Source organism: Ictalurus punctatus, chromosome 24 (assembly GCF_001660625.3).
Source record: "Ictalurus punctatus breed USDA103 chromosome 24, Coco_2.0, whole genome shotgun sequence".
Classification (NCBI taxonomy): domain Eukaryota; kingdom Metazoa; phylum Chordata; class Actinopteri; order Siluriformes; family Ictaluridae; genus Ictalurus; species Ictalurus punctatus.
In genome coordinates this window covers 17937843-17951914 of record NC_030439.2, presented here as the reverse complement: position 1 = coordinate 17951914, position 14072 = coordinate 17937843, and the positions used below count along the sequence as shown (strand labels likewise).

At 42.7% G+C, this 14072-nt stretch overlaps 1 protein-coding gene across 3 annotated transcripts in view; it reads left to right on the top strand.

The window, feature by feature from the left end:
* The window catches only part of col5a3a (collagen, type V, alpha 3a), a 90091-nt gene that overhangs the window by 16816 nt on the left and 59203 nt on the right, over positions 1-14072 (top strand). For 2 of the 3 annotated variants that reach the window (XM_017454851.3, XM_017454852.3), the window contains exons 5-6: positions 6035-6157; positions 11678-12064. In XM_017454851.3, coding sequence (XP_017310340.1) covers positions 6035-6157; positions 11678-12064 — 510 coding nt within the window. The remainder of the gene's footprint in view (positions 1-6034; positions 6158-11677; positions 12065-14072) is intronic. The other variant, XM_017454853.3, reaches the window with a different exon arrangement.

Sequence of the window (14072 nt, the reverse complement as noted above, 5' to 3'; positions counted from 1 at the left end):
TTGTAAATGGGAAAAAAGTTTTGTAGGTTTTGGGATTATAACATGTTATACGTATATGATAATGATGTAACAAGAAAAAACAATGTGCTTTGCCGGTATAGAAAAATAATTAATGACGGCATGGTGTGATGTGGCCTGATATGCAGTGGAGTTCCTTTTACTCTGAAGTTAATCATTTTCCAATAACAGCATGTACTGAAGGGTTTTATTCCTCTTCTGCCGATGATGACATATTTAAATTTATTAAATGTATTAAACAATGCATTTTATCCATTTAGGGCGCCATGGTGGATTAGTGGCTAGAACGTTTGCCTCGCACCTCCGGGGTTGGTGGTTTTGAATCCCGCCTCTGCCCTATGTGTGCAGTGTTTACGTGTTCTCCCTGTGCTTTGGGGGTTTCCTCCGGGTACTCCGGTTTCCTCCCCCATTCCAAAGACATGCGCTGTAGGCTGATTAGCATTTCTAAATTGCCCGTAGTGTGTGAATGTGCGCGTGATTGTGCCGTGTGTTGGGCCGGCCCCCCGTCCAGGGTGGCCCCCGGCTCATGCCCCGAGTTCCCTGGGATTTAATTGTTATAAATAACTTTGCGTAAAAGTATCTCCCAATTGAGTACACTGTCCATTGGAATGGTATAAATCTATATTGCAATCTTTTATCCACAAGCATTTCTTGGTCATGTCTTTTTCATTGTTTGTGCGATATATGCATGGTAGGAGCTGAATTGAAAGCTTCTCCTGAGGCTTTTTATCTTCAGGTGCCGTTCGGGCTTGTTTCGGCTCTGTGGTCTCCACTGATGGATTTGTGTTTACCTTGTGAGAAAAGCCGTTTGTTGACATTTCTGCAGCGGATTACGAGTGAGCGTGTCGAAAGAATATTGTCTTTCAGGAGCAACTGAAAATTACAAGACGATTCTCAAATGCATTTCCAACAATCACGACAGATGTATAGGGAGAGGAATAGTTTACAGATGAATTAAAACGCTCTGAATGTGGATCATATCACTGTAATTGGGGGCTTGCCAAAAGATTTGATAGATGTAATTTTTATTTGGACTTATATGGACGGCTGGGTCAAAGGTCAGATACTCAAAGGCATGCAGATAGCATGAAGGCTTTCAAATAGGATAAATGGATAATGAACTGTATAATTTGGGGTCGTGGTGCTGCTATTTGACAATGAATTAGCAGAGTTTGAGGTTCTGCATTGACAGAGTTTGAGGTTCTGCATTTACAGGGTTTGAGGTTCTGCACTGACAGGGTTTGAGGTTCTGCATTGACAGGGTTTGAGGTTCTGCACTGACAGGGTTTGATGTTCTGCATTTACAAAGTTTGAGGTTCTACATTGACAGGGTTTGAGGTTTTGCTCTGACAGAGTTTGAGGTTCTGCACTGACAGGGTTTGAGGTTTTGCGCTGAAAAAGTTTGAGGTTCTACATTGAGAGGGTTTGAGGTTCTGCACTGACAGAGTTTGAGGTTCTGCACTGACAGGGGTTTGAGGTTTTGCGCTGACAGAGTTTGAGGTTCTGCATTGACGGTTTGAGGTTCTGCATTGACAGGGTTTGAGGTTTTGTGCTGACAAAGTTTGAGGTTCTGCACTGATAGGGTTTGAGGTTTTGTGCTGACAGAGTTTGAGGTTCTGCATTAACAGGGTTTGAGGTTCTGCATTGACAGGGGTTTGAGGTTCTGCATTGACAGAGTTTGAGGTTCTGCATTGACAGGGGTTTGAGATTCTGCATTGACAGGGGTTTGAGGTTCTGCATTTACAGAGTTTGAGGTTCTGCATTGACAGGGTTTGAGGTTCTGCATTGACAGGGTTTGAGGTTCTGCATTGACAGGGGTTTGAGATTCTGCATTGACAGGGGTTTGAGGTTCTGCATTTACAGAGTTTGAGGTTCTGCATTGACAGGGGTTTGAGGTTCTGCATTGACAGAGTTTGAGGTTCTGCATTTACAGGGTTTGTGTCTCTGTCTGCAGTGTGTGTAGTGTATGGTAAACTGCCCTCTCTTCATTTCTGCTTGTCCCTGAGGACAACAGTCCAACCTTCTAATCCCATTAGCTGTGCATATTTTAACCTTCAGAAAGACGCTGTTATCAATGCGCTAGCTCGAAGTAATACTTCACCCAGCATGGCTAATGGGGCTCACTAATCATAAATAAGGAGCTTTTAGAAGCCAGTCGCATTATGCAAACGAGTCCCCATTAGCTTTTATTCGAACATTTTCAGAGCCTGTTTTTTTCAGGGGTGAAGTATAGCTCTAATGGCCACACATCTCAATCCTTTCATCATCCGAACCAGATGTTTCAGTCTGGGCCACACCCCCTTTAGACGCCCCTGCAATAACTGAATGTTCCTGAACTCTCCCACACTCATGTTTAACCTTCTATAACACTCTCCTCACTATTAAGCATTATTGTCCAGGATCCACCCACTCTTCACTTTCACCTAGTCTCTAAAACACATCCATCTCTGAAAAGTGGGCCTCCATAAAACCTTTACTCCTTTCCGGAGAAATCCTGACAAATGTACACAACACCCATCCATCTGTTCAAATGGGAATACACAGTGATATTGGAGTCATATCAGTGTTACAGTTGAAAAATGATCGGCATCAATAATGGCCAAACATATCTGGTGGTCTGAGAAAACCCATCACAAGGTGAAATATAGACATTTTCTACTATATACATTGCACTTCTGAAAACTACAGACCCACAAAGAAAGTTCTAGCATGTTAAAGAGCTTGTGATGTTTTTCTAATCTTAAACTAGCCAGTTAGGGCGAGCCCGTGCCCACTGTAGCCTCAGAGCCCTGCTCTTGGCTGACTGGAGTGGAACCCGATGTGGTCTTCTGCTGTCGAGGCCCACTTTGAGATGCTTTTCTGCTTACCATGGTTAAAAAGAGTGGTTATTTGGGTCTCCGTAGACTTCCTGTCAGCTCAGAAAAGTCTGGCATCAACAACGTACCTGCAGAACTGGACCATTATGTGAAAAATCTGAAATACTCAAACCAGCCTGTCTGTCAGCAACACCCATGCCACGGTCAAAGTAACTGAGATCATTGAGGTCATGAGACTGATTTCTCCATTCTTATGTTTGGTATGAACAATATCTGACGATATACTAACTGACTTGTGTCTGCATGCTTTTGTGCATTGGGTGGCTGCCACCTGATGGTATGTTTCAACAAGACAACAATCCAAAACAAGGCAAAATGGTGAAAACTACATTTTGATCTCCAGACCTGATTTGTAGCAGATTCAGCTATGTCAGGAAGAATTACCAAAGATTTGCAAACAGTCTGGCAGAGTTAGAAGAGAGATGTCAAAAAAACTCAGTGGGTGAGTAGGTTCAAAAGTGCTTCAGAGGATATGCAAAGAATTGGTTAGCAGTGATAAAGGCAAAGGTTTGACATTTTTTTAATTTAAAACAAAGAAGAAGAAAAAGAAGAAAAACGTATAGCACAATCAGAAAGGGGATACAGACCTGTAAACACATCATTTTCTATATTTCCCACCATATGGCTAATGACGAGGAATCTCCACCTGCCTTCACACAACCAGCGCTGTGTTCTTTGCGCTCTGTGGAATGATGTCTAATTCATCTCAATTATCATGCGCTTGCCCTCATCTCTCCACTCCCGTCATTTAATCTCGTGATTTTTGCTGAGCTGCATCCGGTTCCATCCAGCATGGGCCGTGGAGGCGAGAGCTTGGCCCGTTCTCGGGTCATTTCCCAGGCCCTGGTTCCAGGGTTCTCCAGGGGGGATATGTTTCGGTCCAGTTCCCGTAGCGTGGGAGAGCAGCCCGGGAGACTGTGGTCAGGGCTAAGATTTCAATTGTTTCCAGATTGTCTATATGCAAACTTCATTATGCACCGACACCACCACGGGGCCTGAATGAAATGTCTGAAATGATTGTTTTGGGAACTTGGTGTGTATGTGTGTGTGTGTGTGTGTGTGTGTGTGTGTGTGTGTGTGAGAGAGAGAGGTTTTGATATGGTTTGAGGTCCAGTATGTGTAAACACCCATTTGAGAACTGTACTAACTGTACGGAATCTTTGAATCACTAAGCAAGGAGAAAATGAGTGTCATCTTGAGAACTCTGGACTGATTACAGGAGTGTGATTCACAGGATGGGAAATGGTTAAATGGGAAAGAACCTTCCAAAGAAAAGGTCTGTTTGCCAGACTAATGTGAATTCTTGTAGTAATGAACAAGCTCCACAGTGGGAAAAGAAAAGAATGTTCGCTTGCTAAACAACATTTGCTCGGGAATAGAAGCTGCCAAAGAGCTTTAAACTGGATATGGACCGAATGTTATGGCTTCTTACCAAAAGGGGGCATCGTCTAACACGGCACACATTCACTTACTCAGTGAGCACCAACTGACCAGATGACCAATCTCATCTGTCATTATTTGTTTTATTTTGGTCAGTTGTAGTTCCCCCTGGTTCCGTCTCCACATATTTGTCCATATTCGTTTTGACGTCTTATATATATCTATATATATATGAATCACGATAGTCATCTTTTGCATGTCTCTGTCTAGAACGAAGTTAGCTGAATGGTAATGAAATGAATGAATGAACGAATGAATGAAATCTGCAGCGCGTACGACATGTTCAACAAAGAATCTGCTTCTTTTAATACAAACATCACAAAGTCTTTTGTCTCCCATGGTGCAGCTCTGTGACTGACTCACCTTGTGCCTCATAAACTACACCCTGTTGAGTAGGTTGCGTGTTGCCGTGCCCTGAACACTTCCAGCCGTCTGTACACGCTGACCTTTGATGTTTGCAGGAAGTTAAACACTCTCAGCAGACTACACCGATGAACTCCTTACTCATTAAAATGTGAAAGCCTTGATCTCAGGATGAGCTCATGCCATGTCTCTGTTTAGGGGAGTATTGTGTGTCTTTGACCCTTATTTCACATTACTACAGGGCAGAGTGACTTAGCGCACAGGTTACCGAGCCATTGTCTAGTAAGGTATCAAGAGTGTTTGGAAATTGGGACTGGATTTGGTTGTGTGAAATGATAGAGTACGTGCAGTATTCGTGTTGGCATTCGACTGCCTGTGAGTGTTACTCAGATGTTCAAGCTGAACTTGTTTTCATGATTCATCAGAATTACACTCACTCCTTAAAGCATCACTAAGACTTCTTAATGCTTCTTAAGACTGATAATCATAGTTCTGATTATACTCTAAACGTTTGGGGACGTCCTAGATTTTACACAGGAGTCCAAGCGGCGCAATATAATGATCACATATATATTAGAGCACAGTGAAATACTTTTCTTCGCATACCCCAGCATACCAGGCAGAGTGCAGGGTCAGAGTGTAGGGTCAGTCATGATACAGCGCCCCCTGGAGTAGAGGGGGTTAAGGGCCTTGCTCAAGGATCCAACAGTGGCAGCTTGGCTGCACCGGGGTAACCTTCTGATCAGTAACCCAGGTCCTGGCAGTACTGGGGCTTGATCCCCTGACCTTATATATATGGGAATCGAATTCATCTCTGACTTGTAATTAGGACTTTTGAATTAGAAGTTTGAAGTCTGGACCTTACACCCACAACAATGCACAAGCGGAATAGGATCAGACTATTCGGGAGAGTACTGAGACTTGAGGCACACCCACTCACAGAAAGTCAGCGGCAGACCCAAGGATGTGAAAACAAACCTGTAGTGGTATCAGTTGCATATATTATGTTGTGTGTATATAAAAGCAGGTATTAGTAGGTATGCATTTTGGCAGCTTGGTACGCTTCAGTATGTTGACACGCTTAGCAATTACCTCATGTTACAGCCCGTATCGTTTTTTGAAATGTTTGACTTTGGATCTTAATTAGCACTTTTAACTAGTTTGTGGTTTTTTTATTACCTGATGATTCTGGTGCAAAGCAAAATGGACTATTCAGATTTTAAATGGCAGGATGCAATTTACAATCTATTGTTCGTTTTTGCAAGGCTTTGGCCTGAAATGTCAGCGTTTTCCAGATGGCATGTGTAATGTGGAATTTATGTGTATTTGTGTGATAGGGAGATATCCAGCAACTGCTGATTTTGGACGACCCCCAAGCTGCAGAAGAGTACTGTCATCACTACATCCCAGACTGTGACTCACCTCTGCCTTATCGTACCCAGAACTATGAACCCGAGGAGGTAAGCATGCACACATACACTCACATACACACTCATGAACTTCCTCCTTTAGCTGACTTAGCTGTTTCATTATCTGACTCGTGCATTTCAGAGCCTCGAAAGTAGCTCCTGTCTTATATCCTGCTGATCCAAACGACATTTGAACACTAAACGATTGTATTTTGTGGATCTGGTAGTCAGTCTGACCTCCTGTCTGCCTCGTTGAACTTCTGCTTCTCTCGCACATCCTCTTGCGGTATCTTTACCACTCTCTCTGTCTCAGATTTATTGCCTCATATTCTTTCAAACAAACACGTTTTTTTATTTTCTGTGAACTCCCAGCCCACACCAAACCTGTCCGCAAAAGTTCACGAGGACGTGGGTCGCCTTGCAGTCTGCGAAAAGTTTGCAGCGTGTACTCCTTTTTTCTTCTTCTTCTTCTTCTTTTCGGTAAAGCCTCACCGATCTCTCTGGCTCGCCTCAGGCACTTGGGCTTTTAACAGACACATTTGCATTTACTGCAGGTTTTCTGGGCAGCCGTCCCAGAGCAGCTGTCTGTCAGCCAAGCAATAAAACAGGGAGCGAGGACACGGAGACCGAGTCCTCACTGCCAGACAGCTACCTGCCGTGTCTGTTTATTACTTGATCATTTTATTTGTTAGCGCCAGCAGCACTTAGAGGAATTCTCCACCTAAAACTGCAAACGTAACCGATAGTGAATGGAAGCTTGTAGAGTTCAGTTAGGCTGGAACGCTAACTCGCGTTCAGAGAACAATAAATGCAGAAGCTTTTAGTGCATGTGAGGACAGAGCAGGTGCATAATGTATTATAGACTATAGGAAGTACATAGGGTTAGGCTAGGGTCCCCTCTAGGTATGAATGAGTGTGTGTGTGTGTGTGTGCATGGTGGCTTGCGATGCACTGACGTCCCATCCAGGGTGTCCCATCCTGCCTCAAGTCTAGTGTTTCCAAGATTCGGACCACGATAAAGAACCTGCTGAAGATAAAGGAAAAACTGAATCAGTTAGGATATAGCTGGGGTAACGTATCATTACTGGTTGCAGTGCTGGTGTCCCTGTCTCACCGATGCCATGCAGTGTTTTTCCTCCCAGTGTCATTGCGAATGTTGAATGACGAGGTAGCGTCACCGCACCGTCGTCAGAATGCTAATGTTAATTCTCTTGCCCACGTCAGGGGGCGTGACTCACACTAGGCATTTTTAACTCACACTTTTGTAATCTTATGGGAAGCGAGCGCAAGAGGGATGGAAGCTGAGGTTTTGGAAGCAAAGTTTTCAGAAATGTTGAGTTTTTTCATCGAACCAGTCAGATCACAGCTCAGGGGGCAAGTAAGAAAAAAAAAAAACAATATGGAGGACAGAGAGCTGGTCGGAAAATGAGTTTTGTTGGTAAGTCAGTGATATAAGGAGATTTATGACGTGTCAAATCAGAGATATTTGAATTTTTAATGTAGATAAGATAAATATTGCAGCGTTGCTATGGTTACAGCATTGTTAATGTTACAGTGTTGTTATGGTTACAGCATTTTTATGGTTACAATGTTGGTATGGTTATAGCATTGTTTCGGTTACAGTGTTATGGCTACGGTGTTGTTTTGGTTACAGTGTTGTTATAGTTACATTGTTGTTATGGTTACAGCATGGTTATAGTGAGAGCATTTTATGGTTACATCATTGTTATGACTACATTGTTCTTATGGTTACTGTGTTGTTATGATTACAGGGTTGTTATGGTTACATCATTGTTATGGCTAAAGTATTGTTATGATTACAGGGTTGTTATGGTTACAGTGTTGTCATTACAGCGTTATTATGGTTACAGTGTTGTTGTCAGTACAGTGTTGTTATGGTTACATTGTTGTTGTCATTACAGTGTTGTTATGATTACAGCTTTATTATGATTACAGGCTTGTTATGATTACAGGCTTGTTGTCAGTACAGCGTTGTAATGGTTACAGTGTTGTTGTCATTACAGTGTTGTTATGATTACAGTGTTGTTATGGTTACAGTGTTGTTGTGATTACAGGCTTGTTATGGTTACAGTGTTGTTGTCATTACAGCATTGTAATGGTTGCAGTGTTGTTGTCAGTACAGTGTTGTTGTGATTACAGGGTTGTAATGGTTACAGTGTTGTTGTCAGTACAGCGTTGTAATGGTTACAGTGTTGTTGTGATTACAGGGTTGTAATGGTTACAGTGTTGTTGTCATTACAGTGTTGTTATGATTACAGTGTTGTTGTGATTACAGGGTTGTAATGGTTACAGTGTTGTTGTCATTACAGCGTTGTAATGGTTACAGTGTTGTTGTCATTACATTGTTGTTATGGTTACAGTGTTGTTGTGATTACAGGGTTGTAATGGTTACAGTGTTGTTGTCATTACAGTGTTGTTATGATTACAGTGTTGTTGTGATTACAGGGTTGTTATGGTTACAGTGTTGTTGTCAGTACAGCGTTGTTATGGTTACAGTGTTGTTGTCATTACAGCATTGTTATGGTTACAGTGTTGTTGTCATTACAGCGTTGTTATGGTTACAGTGTTGTTGTCAGTACAGCGTTGTAATGGTTACAGCGTTGTTATGGTTACAGTGTTGTTGTCATTACAGTGTTGTTATGATTACAGTGTTGTTGTGATTACAGCGTTGTTATGGTTACAGTGTTGTTGTCATTACAGCATTGTAATGGTTACAGTGTTGTTGTCATTACAGTGTTGTAATGGTTGCAGTGTTGTCATTACATCGTTGTTATGGTTACAGTGTTGTAGTCATTACAGTGTTGTTATGATTACAGTGTTGTTGTGATTACAGGGTTGTTACGGTTACAGTGTTGTCAGTACAGCGTTGTAATGGTTACATGTTATGTGCATGATGCACGAGCTGCTTCAATTTCTATCAGCACAAAAGGCTTTTTCTTCAGTACACTGATTTCACGTTAAATGTTCAGGGTCAGAGCTTGTGTGCTGTCATTTTTCTGCTCATCATCTTTAGGCTGCAACACAAATGCATTATTTCTGGTAATGCCGAGCAATAATGTGGCCTCTTCTGGCACTACAGAGACCACGGACCAGGATCCTGAAGATTTCTGACTCACACAGCCTGCACTAGGACACACTGAGTAACCCAATCTGACAATGCAAGAGCCAAGTGTGAGAAATGTGTGTGTGTGTGTGTGTGTGTGTGTGTGTGTGTGTGTGCGCGCGAGTATAAGTGTGAGTGTAAGTGTGAGTATCTGTAATATGTTTGTGTCGGAAGATTCAGAGTGTTTCTCACCATGTGAGGATTTATGTTGTGTGTGTATAAACAAGCATGCACGTGTGAGTGTTCGTCACAGTGCACGTGAGAATGCGCGTATGTGTTCCTGCACGTGTGCGTGACTCAGAGCCGTGACAAAGTGCGGCAGTGGCTTGCATTTTTGGAAAACCCCGCTGGGAGGAAACTGGGAAAAAAAAACATTGATTTGCGCGCTGGGTCATGGGGAACATTGATTTCTGCACCACGCTTCCCACGCTGTGTGTGTGTGTGTGTGTGTGTGTGTGTGTGAGTGTGTGTGAGTGTGTGTGGTAAGTCAGAGCCAGTTCTCTCCACAGCTGAGACAAAAGCGTGTAAAATCAGGTCTGATGAGCATCGCTTGCATTACTGACCCACATCTTATGTCATTCACAACACACCCAAACACCTCTTCCAACACACACACACACACACACACACACACATACACACACACACACACTCTCACACGTACACACACACACACACTTTGAAAAAACACACCTCATCAGACCAGTTTATCCAAGGCTTCTGAGAAACAGCTTAAAAGCAGACATTTTGAACATAAATTATAGTGCACCTATGAGTTGACCTTTGACCTTACATGCACATTACATATAAACGATATATATAAAGTACCAATTAAATATGATCAGATGTGTACATTATGTATTATGACTGTCAAATCATTTTAACGTTCCATTGGAATGTAATACTTCAATACTTTTCGATAAAATAGTGCACAGACAGTGAGGAACCTCACATATGAAGAAATATCACAGGCTTAAATGTTTTAGATTTGTCGTTATATTATATTTTATATTATATTTATTATGTCATTATATTGGGCGCACTGTGGCTTAGTGTTTAACACGTTCGCCTCACACCTCCAGGGTCGGGGGTTCGATTCCCACCGTGGCCCTGTGTGTGTGGAGAGTTTGCATGTTCTCCCCGTGCTGCGGGGGTTTCCTCCGGGTACTCCGGTTTCCTCCTCCAGTCCAAAGACATGCATGGTAGGCTGATTGGCGTGTCCAAAGTGTCCGTAGTGTATGAATGGGTGTGTGAGTGTGTATGTGATTGTGCCCTGCGATGGAATGGCACCCTGTCCAGGATGTACCCCGCCTTGTGCCCCATGCCTCCTGGGATAGGCTCCAGTTTCCCCGCGTCCCTGAAGAAGAAGTAAGCGGTAGAAGATGGATGGATGGATGGATGGATGGATATGTCATTATATTTTATAGATATGTAGCTTACTTTCAGGTTTGTTTTTTATTTTTAATTCAGGTCCATCAAACATACAGTTAGTCAGAATCTAAGAATCTTTTCACTATATACGCTCACTACATGGAGTGGAACACAACCCACTCCAAAAATATAGTGCACTAAATGCCCATCATTTGAGATTGAATGGTGCGACGGTTGGGAATGAATGAAGTTTAGGTTTTGGACATTCTAAGAAACATTCTTTATTATTTACCGGTTATATTTACCCACAGTTTTAAAATTGTGTTTAAAAATGAGTTCTTTTCACTATATACTGTATGCACACTACATAGGGTAGGATGTAGCCTATATATATATATATATATATATATATATATATATATAGTGCACTAAATGGCCTCTATTTAAGATTTAGCCACAGAAAAAGCATGACTGCTGAAAGTATGTTTTGGGAATGAATTATATAACTTTTTTCCCAATTTCAAAAAAGTAAAAAAAAAAAAAAAAAAAAAGAAAAAAGAAAAAGAAGTGATTAATAGCATGTATTTATTCGACACGAAGGCCGTTAACCCTAACTCCTAAGGCTGACTCTTTTTTTTAGTAAAACATGCGATCTTGTTGGATTTCTTCATGGATTTTTAGCCACATTTTCAAAATTCAAGTAGTAAAATGAATTCTGCCAGCCCTGATACTAATATCCTGTATTATACTCGAGTACTACATGTTAATAATTCATCTCCGTGTTGATCAGTTTCATTTCCTGTGACGACGAACCCTGCTGTTGTTTCATTCCTTGTTTGCTTTGAGAAGCTTTGCTTTACCGATACTGTAGAAATGAATTCAGTTAGGGATCTAGATACTCCACGGCCGGTGTGACGTTAACGTGGTGAGTAAAAATAACATGCCGAGGTTATCGGTGTTCTCTCCACTGTCAACATCTACACTACCACTGATATTTCACTCCTCTGTTATTCTTTTCCATTCGCCCCCCTTCTCTAAACTCCACCCCCTTTTCACAAACGACCAAACCCACCAAGCTGGACGACGTGATGCAAGGCGACGAACCGGAGCCGCCGAAGAAGAAGAAAAAAAAAGACAGGAAGGGCAAAAAGAACAAAAAGAAGAAGGACCGGTCGAAGAAAGGGGGAAAGAAAGAGTCCAGGAAGAAGAGGAAAGAGGCAGAAGTTCTTGACGAGGGGTTTCTCGAGGTGTCCACTCGTCCGCTCGAGTATCTCAGACGAGATCTAGCGCCGGCTGGAACAGATCCTACGACGGCTGCGAGAATTCCAAATGAGACCACCGAGGAGATAGACTCCATCCCCGAGATGCCCACACACGAGCCAGACTCACTGCCCACTACACCATCTGATGATGTCACTGTATCACTCACTGCATTGCCCCAGTCTACTCAGACTGAGGTGGAGGTAGACTGCCCTTCCTGCCCCGTCCTCCTCCTCCTCCTTAACACCTCCTAACCACAGACTCCTAACTCCCCCCACCACCATCACCACCCTCACTAGCCACCCTCCAACTCCATCACTAACACCACAGTCAGAAAAAATGGCGATACTCAACAGGAAGCATGCACTAATCACCCTGTTATGTAATTACAGACCATTTGAAATGAAATAGAAGATTATATCAAATCTAGAATTCTCAGGTTTATTTCAGCTCACTTTCAGGATGTTTACAGCTAGTCCAACTAGCGATGAACATAAAGCAGTCCCGTCAGGATTTTGCCCTTTTGCGATCACAGGAATGAACACGAAATCAAGCGAACGCCACGATATTCGGAGGATCGTAACGGGTCCTCTTTTCCCCAGCCCTCTTCGATTCACGAGTACAGCTAAAACGTTTCATTTACCGACAGACGTGCGATTTGGCGATTTCGCCAATTCAAGTCGTCGTCTTGAAAAACTCTACAAATGAAACTCTTGAAAAAATCAAGCGTTTTTGGCCACAACAATCAGAAAAAAAAAAACAACTAAACTCTGTGAAATCCTGTACAGACCGATAAAGAATTAATAGCAGAAAAAATATCACACACACACACACACACACACATACACATATATATATATATATATATATATACACACTCACTCACAAACACCTGCTCATTAATGATGAGAGAGGTCAGAGGAGAATGGCCAGACCGGTTTGAGAAGACAGGAAACTCAAATAACCACTCTTTGGAACCGTGGTGAACAGAAAAGCATCTCAGAATGCACAATATGTCGAATCTTGAGGCCAAGAACAGAAACCCAAGGCTACACTAGTGTCCAGGGTCACCTAAACTTGCCCGATTGGGAAGCAGCCAATGTTTTTGACTGGCAGGAGTGGAACCTGATGTGGATTTCTGCTGTTGTATCCCATCCACATCAATGTTTGGCATGGCCTGACATGCTTTTCTGCTCACCACGGTTGTAAATGATAATGATAATGATCACATGGACATTACAGCACTGTGAAATTATGTTCTTCGCATACCCCAGCATGTTAGGAAGTTGGGGTCAGGGTGCAGGGTCAGCCATGATACAGCGCCCCCTGGAGCAGAGAGGGTCAAGGGCCTTGCTCAAGGGCCCAACAGTGGCAGCTTGGCAGTGCTGGGGCTTGAACCCTCGACCTTCTGATCCCAGTAACCCAGAGCCTTAACTGCCAAGCCCCAACTCAAGCCTTCCTCTTTGCTCGAACCAGTCTGGCCATTTTCCTCAGACCTCTCTCATCATTGAAGCGTTTCCACCTGCACAACTGCCGCTTACTGGATGTCCTTTCGTTGTTATAACTCTGTGTAAACTTTAAAAGCTGCTGTGTGTGAAAATCCCAGGTGATCAGCAGCTTCTGAAATGCTCAAACCATCCCGTCTGGCACCGACGGCCATGCCACGTGCGTGTTAAAGTCACTGAGATCAAAGTTTGATGCGAACATGAATAGATAAAGACAGATAAACAGTAGATAGTCCTGATAAATACAGTATATTACGGTATGCCTTTACACATACCACAATACGCATTACAATGCACAAATCACAATTCCATTCGAAATGGAACCGTTTAATCAAAGACGATCCTGAAAGTGAACCCGAAACAAACTGCGTGGGTAAGCTTCTCATTAACCGGAGCATCCGTTGGATTTGGAAGTAGCGGGTAGTTTGTAGATGTAGCACAGTAGTGTAGATGAAGTCTAGTGTTGTCGACTAAACACGGATTATGACTCATCTCCACCTGTGTGCGCAGACGAACATAATGTACTGACAACTGACAACAAGAACACTTTCCTCAAACTAGAAAGCCATCATTATTATACACTGGCTTATTATACTATAGCTGCCCATTATACTCCTCATATAACACGGCATGGTCAGAAGATGTTGATTCATCTTCTATAAGAGCACAGCTAATCCACAGGGATTAGTCTAAGGGATAATCTAAG